This window comes from Mus caroli, unplaced genomic scaffold (assembly GCF_978045245.1).
Source record: "Mus caroli unplaced genomic scaffold, Mus_caroli_1 scaffold_6, whole genome shotgun sequence".
NCBI lineage: Eukaryota > Metazoa > Chordata > Mammalia > Rodentia > Muridae > Mus > Mus caroli.
This window is the reverse complement of record NW_028227261.1, coordinates 34,363,756-34,383,628: the sequence shown is the minus strand read 5'-3', so window position 1 is coordinate 34,383,628 and position 19,873 is coordinate 34,363,756. Positions and strand designations below refer to the sequence as shown.

At 42.7% G+C, this 19,873-nt stretch overlaps 1 protein-coding gene across 21 annotated transcripts in view; it reads right to left on the bottom strand.

Moving 5' to 3' along the window:
• Positions 1-19,873, bottom strand: part of Macf1 (microtubule actin crosslinking factor 1) — a 341,227-nt gene that overhangs the window by 9,043 nt on the left and 312,311 nt on the right. For 7 of the 21 annotated variants that reach the window (XM_085838976.1, XM_085838979.1, XM_085838991.1 and 4 more), the window contains 12 exons: positions 18,626-18,795; positions 17,947-18,106; positions 16,351-16,545; positions 15,933-16,061; positions 13,801-13,944; positions 13,222-13,410; positions 12,045-12,165; positions 11,263-11,426; positions 9,174-9,336; positions 7,576-7,730; positions 6,567-6,641; positions 2,139-2,256 (listed from right to left, as the gene is read on the bottom strand). In XM_085838976.1, coding sequence (XP_085695102.1) covers positions 2,139-2,256; positions 6,567-6,641; positions 7,576-7,730; positions 9,174-9,336; positions 11,263-11,426; positions 12,045-12,165; positions 13,222-13,410; positions 13,801-13,944; positions 15,933-16,061; positions 16,351-16,545; positions 17,947-18,106; positions 18,626-18,795 — 1,783 coding nt within the window. Of the gene's footprint in view, positions 1-1,332; positions 1,402-2,138; positions 2,257-5,180; positions 5,199-6,566; positions 6,642-7,575; positions 7,731-9,173; positions 9,337-10,116; positions 10,129-11,262; positions 11,427-12,044; positions 12,166-13,221; positions 13,411-13,800; positions 13,945-15,932; positions 16,062-16,350; positions 16,546-17,946; positions 18,107-18,625; positions 18,796-19,873 lie in introns of all 21 variants that reach the window. The other 14 variants (XM_085838977.1, XM_085838975.1, XM_085838982.1 and 11 more) reach the window with 4 other exon arrangements.

The following is a 19,873-nucleotide window of genomic DNA, read 5'->3' as shown; positions in this document are numbered from 1 at the left end:
CTGATGGCAGTTACTGAAGCCGCTGCTGAGTTCTATTTCAGCCAACGAAGAGAAATTGACCACTGAGCCCCAAGAAGGCTCCGTAGAGTCGGGCACCGTGCCTCGCTCTGAAGGACAGAGACGAGGGTTACCAAAGCCCACAGAAAATAGCTACGAGATTGCCCTCCCAAACCTCCTTGGAGCTCCCATTGTTACAGAGTAAATGAAGGTAAGCAGGCAGTATTCTCCCAGCCAGCAGCATACCATATACGTGTGAACAGAGCAGGCAGCAGACAAGCAGGCAACCACGGGCTATAACTGCCACATGCAGCGTCGCTGTTGCTTAGTCTGACTTGATACACCACAAGAAAAATGCGACCATAACAGAGTTGTATAACATTTTTTTTGTTGTTCTTACAGAGAAAAGATTAAAAAGATACATATATTGCTTCTTATTTAAAACAGTGAAAAGGTTTTTAAATTAATGATACTGGTTCATGATATGATTAAATATTAAAATCGACAAAATCCTTTTAGAATTTATTAGAAAAGGTACTGTCAAACCTAAATTTAAAAACTTCTGATGGGGGCTGATGAGACGGCTCAGTGGTTAAGTGCAATGTCTGCTCTTCTGAAGATCCTGAGTTCAAATCCCAGTAACTACATGGTGGCTCACAACCATCTGTAAAGAGATCTGATTCCCTCTTCCAGTGTGTCTGAAGACAGCTACAGTGTACTCACATATAATAAATAAATCTTAAAAACAAAACAAGACAAAAAAACTCCTGATGGGAATTATTATTACTTAATCATGATTCTGGCTTGCTGGAGTAACTGCAGAATGAATTTATAGCTATCCCAGCACTCATGTGAGAACTGTATACCCTTTAGGTCTCTCTAAATCCTTCAGCACAATAAAAAAAAAAAAAACACGTACAGGGTGGTGGTAAGGACCACCTGCTTTAGAGCCCAGCTGGTTCTGACTTCAATCATTGCCTGGCTAATCCTTCAAGTTATTTAAATTTCCATACCTCAAGTTCCTACTCTATAAAATGGAGATAATAGAATCTATACCTCATAAGCTGGATATGGATATGAGATGCAATTGTGCTATTTTTAAAGTGCTTATGTAGAGGTAATTATGTAGACTAGTATTCAAATTCTGTGGATACCATCTCAATAGAAACATTTTATACCCTGTCAGCGTGGGATTGTTGGAAAAGCAGTGGTTTGGTGATTTTAAGCATTCACCAAGGCAGCAGATATCACAGAGCCAAGAGATGTTACAGTTTAAGCAAAGCCATTCTCAAAGGACCAGGGTGTAGGGACGAGGGACAAAGCATAAAAGCCAACCTATGGGAGACTGACTGGAAACTGAAGAGCTGGAATCAGAGCGCTTTATTTTACTCCCAGGATGATGAACTGGAATAAAAAAGATGTAAACACACAGACAGAGACAGAGCAGGAACCAGAGAAACTAGTCAAGGCAGACAAAACAGCTGGGCCTCCTGTGTCCCCGCATGCAGCTCTCCTCACAGGAAAGAGGACTGGTTGTGTCTGGGCAGCTGGGATGCAGCCATTTGTCCCCTGCTGCAGCTGTAGCTACTATCTGCCCAAACTACACTGAGGGTCTTCTGGTGCCTGGAGGTGGTGGCTGACATAAGCCCTTTAGCGTCCCCTACTTAGAACAGTCACTAGTCCTATGCATGGTAGGGACTTAGCCTGCTCTGAGGCTCGACTAAAGAGGAGCTTGGAAGTATACACAAGGCTTTGGTCTAGGTTAGTACCAATGTCACACCCTAAATGTAATGTCACACCAATACATTTTTTTTCTGTTTTGGAGATGGGCTTTCATTCTAGCCTTGAACTTGCTATGAACCTGAGGATGAGTTTGAACTCCTTATCTCCTGCCTCTACCTCCCAAATGTGAGAGCCTAGAGACACCAAAAATTCTTAGTTCTCATTTCTTCATTCTTCCCTGACAGCATCAGCTTCTTCAGATTTTTGTACCTGAGACCCTGACCTAATCCGTGATGGGTGGGATGATATCAGACACCTTAACAAGACAAAAATCAGAAAGACCCTCCTTCAATGCTTCCTGGAAATCGGCATGGACAGATTACATCCTACCATGTCTCCCATGGTAGGTGCTTCCTTACCTCGGCAGGGGTCGTTTTTCACTAGAAACTCGTCCAGGGCCATCCATCCTCCACCAACTCGGACCATCACAGTGCTGCGCAGAATACGGACCAGCCGCAACTGCTGAGAATCTCCAAACTGGAATCAAGGGGAAACTCAGTTAACGAGAACACCTTAATGTACACTTACAACTCCAAACCCCTAGCTAGAAAGCAGACTGTATTCAGGAATGACGTGATAGTGGGAAGAATTGTGAACTTGATTTTATATTTTTACATTGTCATAAAAAGGTTAGCAAATAGAAAAGCAGAAAGACTAAGCTAAGAAGCAATGTTGTAAAATCTTTCTGCTGGGGTAAAGTTAGCTCCCAACGGCCACACTCACTTGGAGTCTTCTGAAGACCCTGCCCAAGTGAGCACTGCAGTGTTATGATGTTTATCTCCTTTTTGTTTTTGTTTTTTCAAGACAGGGTTTCTCTGTGTAGCCCTGGCTGTCCTCGGGCTCAGAAATCCACCTGCCTCTGCCTCCCAAGTGCTGGGATTAAGGGCATGCGGCACCTCTGCCCGGCCATGTTTATCTCCTTAAAGAAGGGGTCACCTTCTGAATACAGTGTGCTAGAGAGTTAAGAGGACCCCAGTGAAGACTAAGTCAAGCGTTAGAGAAACTCGTGCGAAGCATCCTCATTCCGAGCTTCACAAGCTTAGGAAGAATGGATTCTCTTCGTCCGTCCGGTCCTTACAAGCACACCCTAAATGTTCTGACTGTGATGTCACCAAGAGAAAAAGTCAAGCTGAACACACGATTAGATAGAATTAAAGTTTAGTTGAAGAAACAGAAATTTAATCTCTTATCATGATTAGAAACAGTTCAATAATTATTCTGGACCTTAGAACAAATATGATGAGCTTTTTTTTGGTCTCTGTTCCTACTTGCCTATTTCCCAGTTCTACCTTAACAGTTGGAGCTTCCCTTTGTATAAATTGTCCTTCCCCCAAAATGAAGAGGCAACAAAAGAGAAGCATACCAAGATTCCAAAACAAACACCAACCCAAACATTAGAGAAATGGAATTCCTAAGGTTATTTCAGGAGGATGTTGGGGGTGGGGAGGTAAAGAGAAGGACTTAACCTCTTAATTAGGACTTTCAAAGTTATAGGAGAGTCATAACTTTGAAACAGGAAAAAACCCTGCAATTGCAAGAAAGGATGTCTGAGGAGGATATACAACTGCCCTTCTCAGTAGGCACTACGTGCACTGGAAGGTGCTTTCTCTCCCCTTCCCAATGACTTCAAAAATTAAATAGTCTCACACCATTGTCTTACACAGCATTTAAATGTGAACACAGAGTGGCCAGACTGACACACAGTGGAGCAGTGTCAACCCTTCTCCCAGCTGCATGGAGAGAGACTTTTTGAGAAGGAAGCCAGTCCCTGCCTTGGAGGGAGAAAACAGGTTGTGGGGATGAGTGATGTGCCACAGGTGACCTGGGTTTTCTCTGGATAGGTAAGGAACACAAAGGCTGCGACCTGCATGCTTCCCAGGGTCAAGAAGGAAAGGCTACTTTTTTCTTAGAACGCTACACCCTACAGCTTGTTATCCACTGATCTCATGGCTGTTTTCCTTAATATCGCCCCAAAGCTGTCTGAAGGATTCTAAATTGTTTGTGTTGAGCTGCAGAAATCCACGGTGGCACTTCAGGTAGCGAGACTTAGCTGAGAGGCTGTGGGGAGCAGAGTGTTCACAGCCACCGCTTCTTCCTCTCACAGGAACTGAGGGTCTAAGGACATTAGCTGTATGAGTGTGACCTGTGACCGCCCCCAGGCCTCCAATACTACATATACAAAATGGACTTCATAATTCTACTCACAGTATTAGAATGATTCATCAAATCCTCCCCATGTCAATGGAGCAGTGGAGGAGGAAGTTAGTGCCCCATTAAAGGGACCCCAGTAGGTACAGTCATCAGGAGGGAGGAGACATGCTGGGCACTTGACTACAGTCATCACTGACTAGTCTCGTAGTATTGAGAGCAGACTCTATGGATGGGTAGTGCAAATGCTCGATCACTAAGATACACTATTAACCCTTTTATTTTCAAAGATTCAGACAGGGACTTGTTAAGTTTCCAGAGGTGGCTTCAAACTTGCCTCCCAAGTAGCTAGGAGCATAGGTCTGAGGGAGGTATCATGTATAGCTTGTGATGGTTTACTTAAAGCCAACTTGACTGTTCTCAGCTTTACATTTTTCTAGCCTTTGTTCTTCCCACTGGCCCAGAATATTACTGTAGTTAGTAATTATTGGAGTAGCTAAAATTTAACATTGATTGAGGACTTCAAATTAACTCTTAGTGTTTCTAACTTCCTGATAGACAGATTGATTTTACTCATGCAAATTCCTTTCACATTTGAGAGACAGCACCCAAGAACCCTCAAGAGATCTCAAAGGTTAGAGTTGCCAAGTGGAGTCTAGACTTCCCTCTAATTGAAGCGCATCTCATTTTGACTGGCTGACTATAATCTTAAAATGTTAGGCAGAAGTCAATTATGCTTTCTGTACATCTCAGACCTCTTTATAAATACCTGTATCTATTAAGTTAGTTCTTAGATATTAAGGTTATTTAGGGTTTCTGACTCAAGTATATTACAACATTTCTATTAACTATTAAAAGACTGGTAATGAAACAGAACCGTGCCAATGGTATCTTGACCCTGAATACAGAAGTGTAAGACTGTGTCTTCACAGGTGAAATGGGCTGATGTCAGAGCCTCAATTTTCCCTGAGTCATAACAGTTATAACTCAGTACAGTTATAGCTCATTGCCTTTAGGTAGCCCAATTTGGAATGGAAAATTTCATTGTTGGCTTTTTAAAAATACAAAGCTGTATCTTTTTGCTGTTAAGATAGCTTTGTAATAAAGTCTGCTAGTAGTTTCTCCACTTGGCAAGACAACCCGAAGTGACCCAGGCATGCTTCCAGTTGTGTCCTTTCCCCAAAGCAAAGAACAGGCAACACCAGCTATAAAGACCACATCCACCAAGAAGGACATTGCAAGGCACACTGTACCTGATTGCCGAGGAAGAACTATAGACAGTAAGAGTAAAGGATGCAGGGAAAAAAGAGAACATTTTTGTCAAATTAAAACTAAAAAAACAGCAATTTCATCACATTACCAATCTAAGTACACACAGACCACATTTTTCCTGGGCATCTGCCCAGGACAATGATCTTACAAAGCCTGAAAACGGCCATCTAAATATTCTTTGCCAACCAGAGTTTTTTTTTTCCCTTAAAATTTCAGGGTCCCTTGACAAGCTGATGCATATAGTTTAGGAGTCCTGGTTTATGTCTCTACTACATCCCTGACTCTAGTCCTAAGAGGTGCTAGAATTTAAGAATAGTTTTCTGTTACTTCTCTGGTTATACCCAACAAGTCTTTCCAGGGAAGATCACTGAGCCCAGCTCTCCAGGGCATGTAGGTTCCAGTTGTAGCCTAACTCAGCATAGCAACACTAGCTATGTGTTGGGGGCTTTCACACATAGTCTTCTATAAGCATGGGAGCCATTTAGGCTCACAATGACCAGTTCTTGTGGATAAACCATCACTCTTTTTTTTTTTTTTTAAAGATTTATTTATTTATTATATGTAAGTACACTGTAGCTGTCTTCAGACACTCCAGAAGAGAGCGCTAGATCTCGTTACGGATGGTTGTGAGCCACCATGTGGTTGCTGGGATTTGAACTCTGGACCTTCGGAAGAGCAGTCGGGTGCTCTTACCCACTGAGCCATCTCACCAGCCCCCCACTCTTTTTTTTTAAATGGAAAAAAATTAAAACAGAACAAAAAGCCCCCAAAACAACAACAACAAAAAAGAAAATGTATATGTGCACAAACACACCCGAGGACAATTTTGGGGTGCGTGTTTCCTCTTTAGGACTTGAACTCAGGTTGTCAGGCTTGGCAGCAAGCACCTTTATATGCTGAACCATTCCCAGCACCCTGATCCCTACTTTTTAAAAATATCTGAGACATTTTTGTGATATGGCCTTGGTTAGCTGCGACTCACTATGTAGAGTTGGTCTTGAACTTGCAATGGTCCTTCTGCCTTTGCCTCCCAAGTTCTGGGATTATAGGAAGAATCTCAGACTCTGCTTCACAAGTCCTTCAATAAAACTGTTTCTAAAGGCACCTAAGGACTTTGCTCAGCAGTGAGACGAGGGCTATGAAATATTTTCTACCATGTCAACTATAAGCTACAGTCTACCTGGGTTATGGTAGCTTTTCAGATGGAACTACACAGGGCATGAAACTTGACACCTAGGGATGAAGGTCTGGGTTCTGGGCCCCTGGAGGCAGCAGGAAGGAACAGGCGGCATGAGCTGCTCTACTGTGTGTCTGGATGACCCTGGAGGCAATGACCTCCACAAATGGTTGGCTTTTCTCTTCCTTACCCGGTATTTATTCTCTCCAATCTGTTCCACTTGGAATCTTTTTGCACACTTGCACTGAGCCACTTGTCTTGTGACCTGTTGGTTGATAAAGCAAGAGTGTAAGAGCAGAGAAGAGCTTTTTGTTTTAAAATGTAGAAAAGCTACTCATTGTATTTTAAACCCTTTGCCTTTTTCTTTCGGAAACAGGTTCCCATTCTCAGGCCCTGGCTGTCTTGTACTTGCAATGTAAACTAGCCTAATCCCCAACTCAGAGAGAGATGCCTACCTTTGTCCCCCAGTTTCTGGATTTTTTTTTTTTTTTTTTGGTTTTTCAAGACAGGTTTCTCTGTATAGCCCTGGCTTCCTGAAACTCATTCTGTAGACCAGGCTGGCCTCGAACTCAGAAATCCCCCTGCCTCTGCCTCCCAAGTGCTGAAATTAAAGGCATGTGCCTGGTTCATTTTAGGCTTTTAATACATGCATTTACCTCTTATTTGAAATAGCTATAACCCTACTTGAGATAAGAGATACTGAGAAAAAAAATAGCAGATGAAAAAAAAAAAACTTCACCATTGCTTCAAAATTCTTTAGAGCAAAGTGCTAATATGGATCTATCAAAACAAATTATGAACTGAGCAAAATATCTACCTAGAAGCCTGAAATTCCCAAGCGATCAATCTCTTTCCATATTTATGTGGTTCCAGGGGTTGAATTCAGGTCATCAGGCTTGCATGGCAAATACTTTCACCCACTGAGCCACCTCAACAGCCTCATGAGAATTCACCCCTTTATGCTGCATCTGAAGTCCCTCCATGGATTGCACAGTACCGCAAACCTAAGTATGAGAGTTGGACCCATGCTCTAGACCAAGCTAGAACTCAGTAGTCAAAGGCCCCCTAGAGCTTGCTGAAACAGCATCCGAAGGCTAACTTGAAACATTAACTCTAAGTGATTGCTTCTCAAGGTGATTCACATGTCCACATTCAGGACGGTATAAAGCTAAGGTCAAAATACTCTAAATTCTCCATACCTCATCTTCAATCTTATCTGCATCAGTTGTTGGTCGATAGGCATCCTTGTTGGGATGTAAGGCAGCCACAAATTCATAGTAGTCAATGTAGCCATCCCCATCTCTGTCAAAAATGTCAGCCACAGCTGTCATCTCTAACTTGGTGGTTGGGAACTCTGGGGAAAAGAAAACATGATTTGAAACATTGAAATACATGTGAGGAGTATACTACAAAGTGTGGAGTAGACTCAAGGAAAGGCCATCCAGAGACTGCCCCACCTGAGGATCCATCCCATATACAGTTACCAAACCCAGACACTATTGTGGATGCCAAGAAGTGCATGCTGACAGGAGTCTGATATAGCTGTTTCTTGAGAGGCAAATACAGAGGAGGATGCTTATAGCCAACCACTGGACTGAGCATAGGGTCCCAAATGGAGGGGTCAGAGAAAGGACTGAAGGAGCTGAAGGGGTTTGCAACCCCATAGGAAAAACAACATCAACCATCCAGACCCCCACCCCCAGAGCTCCCAGGGACTAAATCACCAACCATGGAGTACACATGGAGGGACCCATGGCTCCAGTCACATATGTAGCAGAGGATGGCCTTGTCGGGCATCAATGGGAGGAGGGGCCCTTGGTCCCAATACATGTGGCTGGTTGGAAATTATACACAATACCCAAAGAAAAAGAACTATACCTTGATTTTTCTTCTCCTAAAAAACAACACATATCTACTCTGGAAAACTCAGGAGAAAATACATTTTAAATATACAAATTGTTGGCTCAGTGGGTAAGACTACCAGCTGCAGTTGTAGAGGACCCAGGTTCAATTCCCACCAGTGTTGGTTCACAATCATCTACAACTCCAGATCCTGGGGACCGGATGCCCTCTTCTGACTTCCAAGGTTATTCAAGCATATAAACACATAGGCAACAACCAAACAACCAACCAAACAAAAATCCCTCATACATAAAATATAGTGAATAAATCTAATTTTAAAAAAAGATACAAATCATTTTTAAAAATGTACCGCCCAAGCATTAGTCAAGTTTTTAATATTTTACCAATAGACCCCTGACCTTTTTCTTTTTTTGAGTCAAGGTCTCATACAGCTCAGGCTGGCTAAGGATGACCCTCAAGTTCTGATCTCCTGCTACTACTCCCCAAGCACTGCGATTACAGATTTATACAAGCATAACCAGTATACGAGGATCAAATCCAGGGTTTCAGAGCTCTATCTCTAGAACCTCCCCATTTCCCCTGCTGCTATTTTAAAAATAAAAAAATCAGACTTCAGAGACAGTAAAAATATAATCAATATTATTACCATCTATAAAATTATCACTCGTCTTAAGATTTATTTATGCCAGCACTGTTGGATGTTTAGAATGTCGTTGCTCTGGAACAGCATCCTGTCCTGCCGACTTTACAGTCATGTTTGAAATCTTTTTATTCCTAGCAAAATGAGATTCTTCCATCCATGAAAACAGCAGACTACATTCATCAGGGAGCGTCTCCAGTCTTACCTCAGAGACTACTTTGCCAGAATGTTATAACTTCTACCAAGTATGAGGAATCCAGGTGTGACCTTTGTATCGAATAAAAATGTACTTACTAGATGCTAAAATGCCATCGATAAACTCCTGACGTGTTATCTTCCCATCCTGGTCCTTGTCAATACGCCGGAAGAAATCCATGACTCGAGATTTTTTATGATTCATCCAACGCATATACTTTTTCCTCCAGACATCAAAGTCAAAGTTGGCAAATTCCTTCAACTAGAAGGAAGTCAGAGGTACAGGTAAACCCTGCTGTTTTGGACCCAAAGCATATCTAACTTCTCAGTCATTCAGTAAAGCCATGCAGGCCTTCTGGGGAGTGGGGGGCACCAACAATGCTATCTACATGTTGTCTCATTGTGGAAGCACATTTGCCTCCTTCACTTAAAGCCATGGTTGTTTAAACAAGCTGCGATGTAACAGAGGAGCAAGAAAGACAGTAACTGAACACAGTTCTGGAAGATAAGACGCACTCAGAACAAGAACAGGGAAAGCCAGTCTTGCTTTCTCTTTGGACTTTTCCAAGGAACATCTACTTAGATGTAAGGGATGGATTCTATCTCAAAGGGAAGGTCTCAGCACCCTCTCTTATGCTGTATGGGAAGGCACTGTAAATACACACAGGACCCATATCAAGAGGCTCATGTTTCCCATCATCTCCTGAGATCTTAAGGATTGAGATGGAAAGCATTAAGAATAAACCCCACATCCAAGCATGTTTCTTTGGAATTTCACCAGAGGGAGCAAATGCTCACCCAACATCTGTATTAAATAGCTGACTGGTAGAAAGCAGGCATGTACAAAGGGGGTTTTAGCTACTTGAACCATGTTAGTAATTCACATTTAGAATGACTTAATGGCTCAACATTTCCCCCTTTGGTTTTTCAAACTTCAAAGTTGGAAGGAATTGGGGGAGGGGGGAAGAGAAGGCAGCAAGAACCAATGTGCTTAAAATGCAACTGACCTACGGAAGTAACAACAAAAACACAGAACACTCACTTCCGGGCATAGCTGCTTTGATATGCACAAATAAAAGAATATACAAGATATTAATTAGATGCTTGTGTTAGGAAGGAGGAAGTGCAGTACCATATATCTTAAATAATGATACTTCACAACAGTCTTGCTTTTCATGATTTATTGGAGACTAATAAAGAAAGAATATAAAGTTGATTTTTGTTGGGTGTGATTGCACACACCTTTTAATCCCAGCTCTTGGGAGGCAGAAGCAGGTGGAGATCTCTATGAGTTCAAGGCCAGACTGGTCTACAGAGGGAGTTCCAGGACAGCTAGGGTTCTGCTACACAGAAAAACTCTCTCACAATAAATAAATAAATAAATAAATAAATAAATTTTAAAAAAAAAGATTTTTCTTTAATAATTGTGATATACCTATTTATTTTATCTATGTATCGCTTGATGACAGAATCACTAACAACCTTTTCTTTCTATCGCTTGATGACAGAATCACTAACAACCTTTTCTTTCTTTCTTTCTTTCTTTCTTTCTTTCTTTCTTTCTTTCTTTCTTCCTTCCTTCCTTCCTTCCTCCCCCCTCTCTCTCTTTCTCTCTTTCTTTCTCTCTTTCTTTCTCTCTTTCTTTCTCTCTTTCTTTCTCTCTTTCTTTCTTTCTTTCTTTCTTTCTTTCTTTCTTTCTTTCTTTCTTTCTTTCTTTCTTTCTTTCTTTCTTTCTTTCTTTCAGATAGCCCTGGGTGTCCTCTGTAGACCAAGCTGGCCTCAGACTCAGAGATCCTCCTGTCTCTGCCTCCTGAGTACTGGGATTCAAGTGTGTGCCTCCATCACCTGGCTTCCCTTTTATATAATTAGCAACCTCCTGAAGCTTTGTATCTGAAACTCAATCACAGCAAGCTGTTGAGGAAAAGCAGACCATCCCCACCACCCCCACCCTGGACTGTCTGGTTTATGGTTTCATACAACCAGATGTTACGGCCTCCTTTGTTTGTTTTCTTCAGATATCTATCTTTTCTTATTCAGGGGCTTGAAGGAAGGAATATGAATGAGTGAAGGACTAGTTTTACTTCTGAAGTAGATAAAGGTGTATGGCTCATACTAAGAGGGCTTTAAAGACTATGTTTTGATTAAAAACAAATCAAAGCTACATGAAGGTCACTTGGTGGGGCATTACCTCCTCCAGTCTGTCCAAGGCATCATTCAGCTTCCGCTGACGCTCCAGGGCTAACAGCCACACCTGCTGCCACCGGGCAGAGAGCTGGTTGATTCGTGGGTTTTTTGCTTCAGACTGTGAGAGGATTGGCATGGGGGGAGGTGTGGGTTGATTCAAGGACTTTCCTAAATGGAAAAATAATCACAAGATTAGAAATGCTGGCTTTGTCACTGCATAAGGAAATGGCTGTATGCTCAAGGCTATCCTTGACTGTACACTGAGTTTGAGGCTGGCCTATGACATGAGATACTGTCTTAAAATCAAGAAAGCTATATATATGACCTAGATTCTCACACTGTCTCCATTTGGTAACTGAAGAGGCAGGAGTGGCAACACTAGCACAGAGGCACACAAACTCCAACATTGCTGCCTCCCTGTGTACCCAGCTCCCACACATATCTGGCCACCTCAGCCTTAGTGAATGAACACACAGCAACACAAACCCAGCAGTGGACTCCCCAAGGAATTATCTTACAACTAGACCAGCGCAACGCAGATACAATGGAAAGGCCATTGCTGAATAACAGAACAGGCGTCACCAGCTTGTAGCTCCATATTAACTACCCCAATACATAAATACATCAAGCATTGTTAGAAAAGTAAGGTTTCAAAATGTGAGATTGTGGCTCAGAGTCAGTGTGATTTGGGAAACCCAAACACAATTCTTATGATGGTACTTTGTGAATTTCCATCTGCAATTAGCAGGAAGGAAGCAACCTAGAATAGTGGGGCTGGAAACATACTGCTACCACTGCGGGATTTCTCGATGAAAGGTGCATGGGTGGGTTCTACATTCTTCCTCTTATATGTCTTGGTGACCCTGTCCACGTCAGGTTGTTTGCGTGTCATCTCCTCCATAAATGACTGTAAAATATAAAAATTAGGAAAGAAAATTTAGAATTTTCTTCATCTAAAATAGAAAGTTCTTACTAACAAAGGCCAAACCCATGGCAAACTGGCCAAGTGAGAGACTGCTCTGTGTAATTTCTCACCCCTTTAAAGTGGGTTGTGAGTATAACTCAGTGGTAGGGCATTTGCTGAATACATGCAAAGCCCCGGATTCAAACGGCCCACATACAGAAAGAAAAAAAGAGAGGTGACAGAAAAAGAACTCAAGAATTGGGAAGGACAGCTCCGGTAGAGGGTAGAGTCAGGACAGAACAGGGAAGCCTGTGGACCAGGACTCTTCATTCACTGAATAGAGGGTCCAATCAAAGTGTCAGCACGAAGTGAGGCTGGAGGGGCAGGCAGGAGAGGCCTGTGTCCAGCTAAGGGATCAGGATCGTACTGGTGAGAGCAATGGGGGCGAGTGAAGGCCTTTGATACATGAAAGAGACATGAAGCACCATTTGTGAGAGGAATCACTCTTCCTCGAGTGTGAAAGCAGTGGCAGGAGATGGGCTAGGAATTCTCTCATTTAATTTTCTGTTGCTGTGATAAAATGATGTCAGGCCAATAGGCTTTTGGATCCAGCAAAGGTCAGGCTGCTAGTGACCTGCCAGTGAAGCTGTGAATGGCTATTTCCTGGGTTATACTTCACCGCTTTTTTTTTTTTTCCCCCCGAGACAGGGTTTCTCTGTATAGCCCTGGCTGTCTTGAAACCCACTCTGTAGACCAGGCTGGCCTTGAACTTAGAAATTTGCCTGCCTCTGCTTTACACTTCACTTTCTAAGACTTTGAACTGTTTCAGCTAATGGCTTCAGAACTACAATGCAAAGAACTGAACTGTGATTTCTGCATGATGAAACTTGAAGATGCTGCCCCATGCCTTGATTCCTAACTCATGAGAACTGATACGCAGAGCTGCTGGAAGCTGCTACCTCTGCAGTAATAATACAGCAATTCTGTAGTAAGGATAAAGGGGATCCCCGGGTGAAGGGCATGTGGTCCAGGACACACAGGACACAGAGAAGCAGGTACCTGATGCTCGGTGATAAGAGCTTTAACTCTGTCTATGTTCTGAGGGATGGGCTCCTGATCCCGCTGGATTAGGGTGGTCTCAGCCCACTGGATCCATGCCAGAAGTTCTTCCAGGAGCTCAGCATTAGCCACCAATTCTGACAGAGCAGTTTCCAGGCGCTGTTGGTGCTGCTTTGCCCACGTCAGGACCTTGGGGAGAAAGACACCATGATGTCTTTCAGAAAAGCACATCTTTTTGCTTGTTTGTTTCAAAGCCCCTGTTCTATCTGATCACATAACTTTACTCAGAGAAGAGACCAACTTAAGCAGCCACAAGATTCCTCTCTGACTTCAGCTGACCAAGCTCAAGAACAAGAAGCCATTTCTACCAAAAGTAAAGCCAGCACATTAAACATAAACTTCTCACGAAGGAAGGAATTAGAACACAAGATGTCTGCAGAAGTAACTAACTAGCCCCTCACTACACTAGTATTCCACTGGCCATCGCTTCAGCCTTCGCTGAAACGCAATCGATCGCTTACAGTGAATGAAAGACCCTTTCTCTGATGGACTGGGCGTACTGGGCTGGTGGAGACTCACCTCTTCGAATCGAGCTCGGATGATGGTGATCCAGTGCTTGATGGTCGTGATGCAGTCGGGATGGCAGACAGCCAGGATGACCTCTCCCATCGCCACTGCTGTGTTCACATCTACCCGCTTCTCTTCTACCTTCTTCATGAATTCCTAAACAAACAAGAGCCAAAAACAAAAACTAGAGAAATCTACCTATCAGAACCATTAGTTTATATTAAAAGTGAAAATGTTTCATCATCGTCATCTTCTTCTTTTAAAAAAAAAATGAAGGTTTCTTTATTATTATATCTAAGTACACTGTAGCTATCTTCAGACACCCAGAAGGGGGCATCAGATCTCATTATGGATTGTTGTGAGCCACCATATGGTTGCTGGGATTTGAACTCAGGACCTTTGGAAGAGCAGTCAGTACTCTTAACCGCTGAGCCATCTCTCCAGCCCCATCTTCTTCTTCTGATGTGTCAACACAGACCTTGAAAAAGCCTGAATCTAGGTGTTGCTGGCATGATCTGTCAAGGCCTATAGGACACAGGAAGCTAAGAATGAAGACAAAAAGATTAGGGACACCGGTGTGGCTCTATTCCTTCTGCTCCTGTTTCTATTTTCAGTTTCTCCCTCTCTTATTCATATTTATTTCCATCTTAGTAAAACATCTATTTTATGTGTATGGATATTTTGCCTGTACGCATGTGTGCGATACTGGAAGAGGCCAGAGAGGGTGCTGGCTCTCCTGGAATGAAGTTACAGACAGCTGTGAGCCACCACATGGGTGCTGGCAACTGAATGTCTGCAAGCAGCATGTGCTCCTAACTGCTCAGCCGTCACACCAGTCCTCTTATTCCTGTATTTTAAAGCATATTTGTTTTGGAAAAATATGATGACAGTCATAAAACACTGTATTTTGAAATTCCCCCCTCAACAAAATGCAACGATAAAACTAAGATTAAAGTAACTGGCTAGGTAACAGGAAACATTTCCTCACTTCCATAAGAGTTGGAGAAACCTCTAGATGCCATGTTATAGTCTGCAGTGTGCTGAGTGGTTTTAGGAGATCAGACAAGGACTAAAGGCCAGTAACAAATAAAGGCATGCGTAGGTGAGAAGTAAAATGGATTTGAGTATGATAACATACACTTACAATCTGAGAATTGTGATAGTGTGTTCAAGGGACTGCCTTGGGAGTTCAAGGGAACCTGTCTCAAAATCTAGCCAACCAACAAACAAAAATCAGAAAGGGAAATGTTGTACATTTTCTTTTAGAAGCTATGTTCATTAAGTTCTTTAAGGACTCTACTTGTTTAAAGCCAACCAGAGGGGCCAGCGAGAGGACTCAGTGAGAGAGGACTCAGTGAGCGAGGACTCAGTGAGAGAGGACTCAGTGAGAGAGGACTCAGTGAGCGAGGACTCAGTGAGAGAGGACTCAGTGAGAGAGGACTCAGTGAGAGGCGACTCAGTGAGAGAGGACTCAGTGAGAGAGGACTCAGTGAGAGAGGACTCAGTGAGAGGCGACTCAGTGAGAGAGGACTCAGTGAGAGAGGACTCAGTGAGAGAGGACTCAGTGAGAGAGGACTCAGTGAGAGACGACTCAGTGAGAGAGGACTCAGTGGCTGGGGCACTGGTTGCTTGCAGAAGACTTGGGTTCAATTCCTAGCACACCTATGGTGGCTCAAAACTGTAACTCCAGTTCTAGGGGATCTGATGCCCTGTCTGGTTTCCTTGGGTGCCAGGCATGCATGAGGTACACAGACATATGTAGGCAAAGCTATATACATAAAATAAAAATAAATAAATTAAAAAAAAAAAAACCAAATATGAGTGGGCTGTAAAAAAATTAATGGTGTTTCTAGGTGGTGGCGGCACTACTCAGGAGGCAGGAGAGAGCAGATCTCTGAGTTCGAGGCCATCCTAATTTACAGAGTGAGTTCCAGGACAGCCAGAACAGAGAGAAACCCTATCCTTCAAAAAACAAAAACAAAAAAAGAATGCTGCTGATAAGCAGCACAATACCTCTCTGGTTCCTGCTGAGCACACAGACAGTTCATTTGACATCGACAAGCAAATGCTGCTTTTTGTTAGCAGTGAGACAATTCTCAGCATGGTTGAGTCGCACAGATTACCAGTCCCTGAGACGGGATTACCTTATGGGTGTCGATGAGAGATTGTAGGGCCTCTGTGTCATCAGGAAGGGCCCCTCGAAAGCGAAGTGTTTGTTCTGCTTCAGAAAGCCACTCCAACAGCATATGGACCGTGTCCCGAAACTCTTCTGCCTGAAATAACCAAGCACAAGAAGATCTGGTCTCCCCTGCAGCTGGGGCACTAGACACTACAGAGTTTGTTGGGGAAACATCCAGGACTACATTCTACCAGAGGCCAAAGGTCATCTTAATTTGCAGACCTTTGAAAACAAGCTCAATGACTGATCAAAGTCCTGTAGAATGTTCAGAATGCAACGTTATTTTCATTTAAAGACTGTGGGACTTCATGATGCTGGTAAAGAAACTCAGATCTATATGCTCGGGTCCCAAGCCATGGCTTGAGCCCAAAAATTTATCTCACCTGTTTTAAGGCTTGCTCAAGCCGGCTTTGCTTGGAAACAGAGAGTTTACACACCGTGTCCCAGCGAGTGCTAAGCTCCTGGAGCTGCCCCTTTACCCACGTGGTGTCATCTCTGCTGCCCTCAATCAGTTCTCTGCCTGATCGCTTCAGGACCTGAACTGTGCCGGTTCTCTTTCCCAGTTCTTTTTGGAAAACCTGGTTAAAGAAGAAGTTGGGAATTAGTTGTTGGTAAATTATTTTTTTCAATTTTTAAGAATTATTTTCTTTTGTGTAGGAGTGTTTTGCTTGCAGTCTGTATGCCACGTGCATGCCTAGTGCCAATGGAGGCCAGAGAAGGTGTCAGATCCCTTGGAATTGGAACTACGGATGGTTGTAAGTCACCATGTGGGTGCTGGGAACTGAAACCAGGACCTCTGAAAGAACAAACATGCTCGTAACTGGTGAGCAGTCTCTCTAGCCCTGTGTCTGATAAATGTTTTGTGTAGGAGTAAAACCACAGAACAAGCAGTCTCCTTGGTAGGATCTTGTCATATGTCTTATTTATGCAGAGAGAACAAGTAGGTGACTTTCAAGACGTCTGCACCACCAATCTTTCTCCCTCAATGCCTATGCTTTACGCTATTCAACCTGCTCTGTGTGTGTGTGTGTGTGTGTGTGTGTGTGTGTGTGTGTGCGAGTGTTAAGACACACACACACAAAATCAGCAGCTCTAGCTATGAATGTCAGCTCAGGCATCTGACCTGCTTGACTTTGGGGAAGGTGCTTACTTAACCTAATCTAAAACACGGGAACAATTATACCAGTATTTCTAGAATGAAGGGAGATATAAAAGAACATACCTGAAGTACAGAGAATGTGATGAATTACACTTAGTTCTGGTTTTGTTTATATGTGTAGACAGTTATGGAAATCAGAGAATAACTTGCTAGAGACATTTCTCTCCTTTTACCATGTGGGTTCCCCAGGGATTGAACCTGGGTTGTCAGGCTTGGCAGCAAGCCCCATCCCTGTCAAGTTCTCTCACTGGCCCATAGAATGTTTCAAGGCAAAATAGAATGCTTTGTATTAAAACAGAAGAATATCATACAGCTCAATACAACAGGTGCAGGGCAGATGAACTGGTGGTATATATGGCGGTGGGCTTGTTACTATACAAAGTGGTTAGAAAAAAATTCTCCCATTCCTATAGGTGTTAGTGGAAATGGATTTCTTTACAGTTTTCCCCTGAATGCAATTTCAACTTATATTGAACGAAGAGATAAACAGGGAGAACCTCTTCACATGCTGCCAAGTCTGAATCAAACCAATCCTGGTAAATTCTTTGTGACTGTTGCAAAAACCCCAGCAACAAGTTGTTTTGTTTTGGAGATAGGGCTTCTCTATGTATTCCTGATTGTCCTGGAGCTTGCCTTATAGACCAGACTACCCTTGAACTCAGAGATTAAAGGTGGTTAAAGTTTGTCTAAACACAGAAGACAGAGGGCTGCTTCTCCAGAGATCCTCACCAAGCATTCCCTCCTCTCTAGGTGGTCAGCACAACAGAGGGTGCAGATCGAGACAAGGCTCTGGCTTTGCTTCCCAATTCTTGCTCCTCACCTTATGGGCATCCATGAGGTTCATGACGAGGTCAAGGTCCCCATGTACAGGCTGGTCCTCAGCCAACTGTGGCTCCACCTTGTACAACCAATCAACTAAAGCCTGCAAAGCATCCATGAACTGGCCTGAAAACAGTAAGGCTTCTTCCAACTTGTGCTGTCTGAGAAGACATACAAAACTCAGTGATTTAAAAGAAAGAAGGAAGAACCAGTGCACACAATTCTAACTGTTAAAAGGGAATACTGCTTAAACTCTATACAGATTAACTTCTATATTACAACAGTTGGAAATAATAACTAATAACTAATAACAAGTGAGAGAAATGCCCAAAGATTTAAAATCAATTATGTCTAGGCTAGATTTATTTTATAAGTGGTTTGCCTGCAGGTATGTCTATGCACCTATGTATGCCTGGTGCCTACAAAGGTCAAAAGAGGGTGTTGGATCCCCTATTCCTGGAGTTATGGGCATTGATCACCTAGAACTGATCATGAACAGGACCCACAATATGGATGCTGGGAACCAACCCTGGGTCCTCTGCAAGAGCAACAAGTGTTCTTAGTCACTAAGCCACCTATCCAGCTTCCTTACTCCTATTTTAATTTAGTGACAATCTCTTATATACTTTGGTATGCCATATCTGAATTGGTCTGCCCTTACAGGGGACATTCATGCTCACCGCTCTACAGACTTGCCACAGACAGTATCCCATTTGTCTCTGACTTCTCCTAGCAAGTTGTCAAGTTTCTGAGTATCCCCAGCAAGCAAAGTCTTTTCTTTCAGTGCTCTGCCAGTTCTGATTGTGGTATCATACACAGGCTGTTTGCCACCAAGAGTTTTCTGAAATTCCTGTTTCCAGAAAGAAAGAAAAACAACAAATAACACATATACACATATTAAAATGAGATAATAGCATGCACGGGGTTTAATTCCCAGTCCTCCAAAAACTGGAATATATTTTGATTTAAAATAAACTTCTTTTTCAGGTTTACAAAGCAAACATAGCATAAAAACAAACAAAAAAACTAAACTAAAATTAACAATAGCTTCCCCTTAAAGAAATTTATAACTTTTGTCTATACCACATACAATGGCACATGGCAATTTCTAAAACGCCATACTTTTAGATAGTTAATCATGTAAGCAGTTTGCTTAGATATTACATGAAAATATGGATGTCATGTTATCTAAGCACCCAGGGATCCCTTACATGAAAATATGGACGTCACGTTATCTAAGCACCCAGGGATCCCTTACATGAAAATATGGACGTCACGTTATCTAAGCACCCAGGGATCCCTTACATGAAAATATGGACGTCACGTTATCTAAGCACCCAGGGATCCCTTACATGAAAATATGGACGTCACGTTATCTAAGCACCCAGGGATCCCTTACATGAAAATATGGACGTCACGTTATCTAAGCACCCAGGGATCCCTTACATGAAAATATGGACGTCACGTTATCTAAGCACCCAGGGATCCCTTACATGAAAATATGGACGTCACGTTATCTAAGCACCCAGGGATCCATTACATGAAAATATGGACGTCACGTTATCTAAGCACCCAGGGATCCCTTACATGAAAATATGGACGTCACGTTATCATCTAAGCACCCAGGGATCCATTACATGAAAATATGGACGTCATGTTATCATCTAAGCACCCAGGGATCCATTACATGAAAATATGGACGTCATGTTATCATCTAAGCACCCAGGGATCCATTACATGAAAATATGGACGTCATGTTATCATCTAAGCACCCAGGGATCCATTACATGAAAATATGGACGTCATGTTATCATCTAAGCACCCAGGGATCCATTACATGAAAATATGGACGTCATGTTATCATCTAAGCACCCAGGGATCCCTTACATGAAAATATGGACGTCATGTTATCATCTAAGCACCCAGGG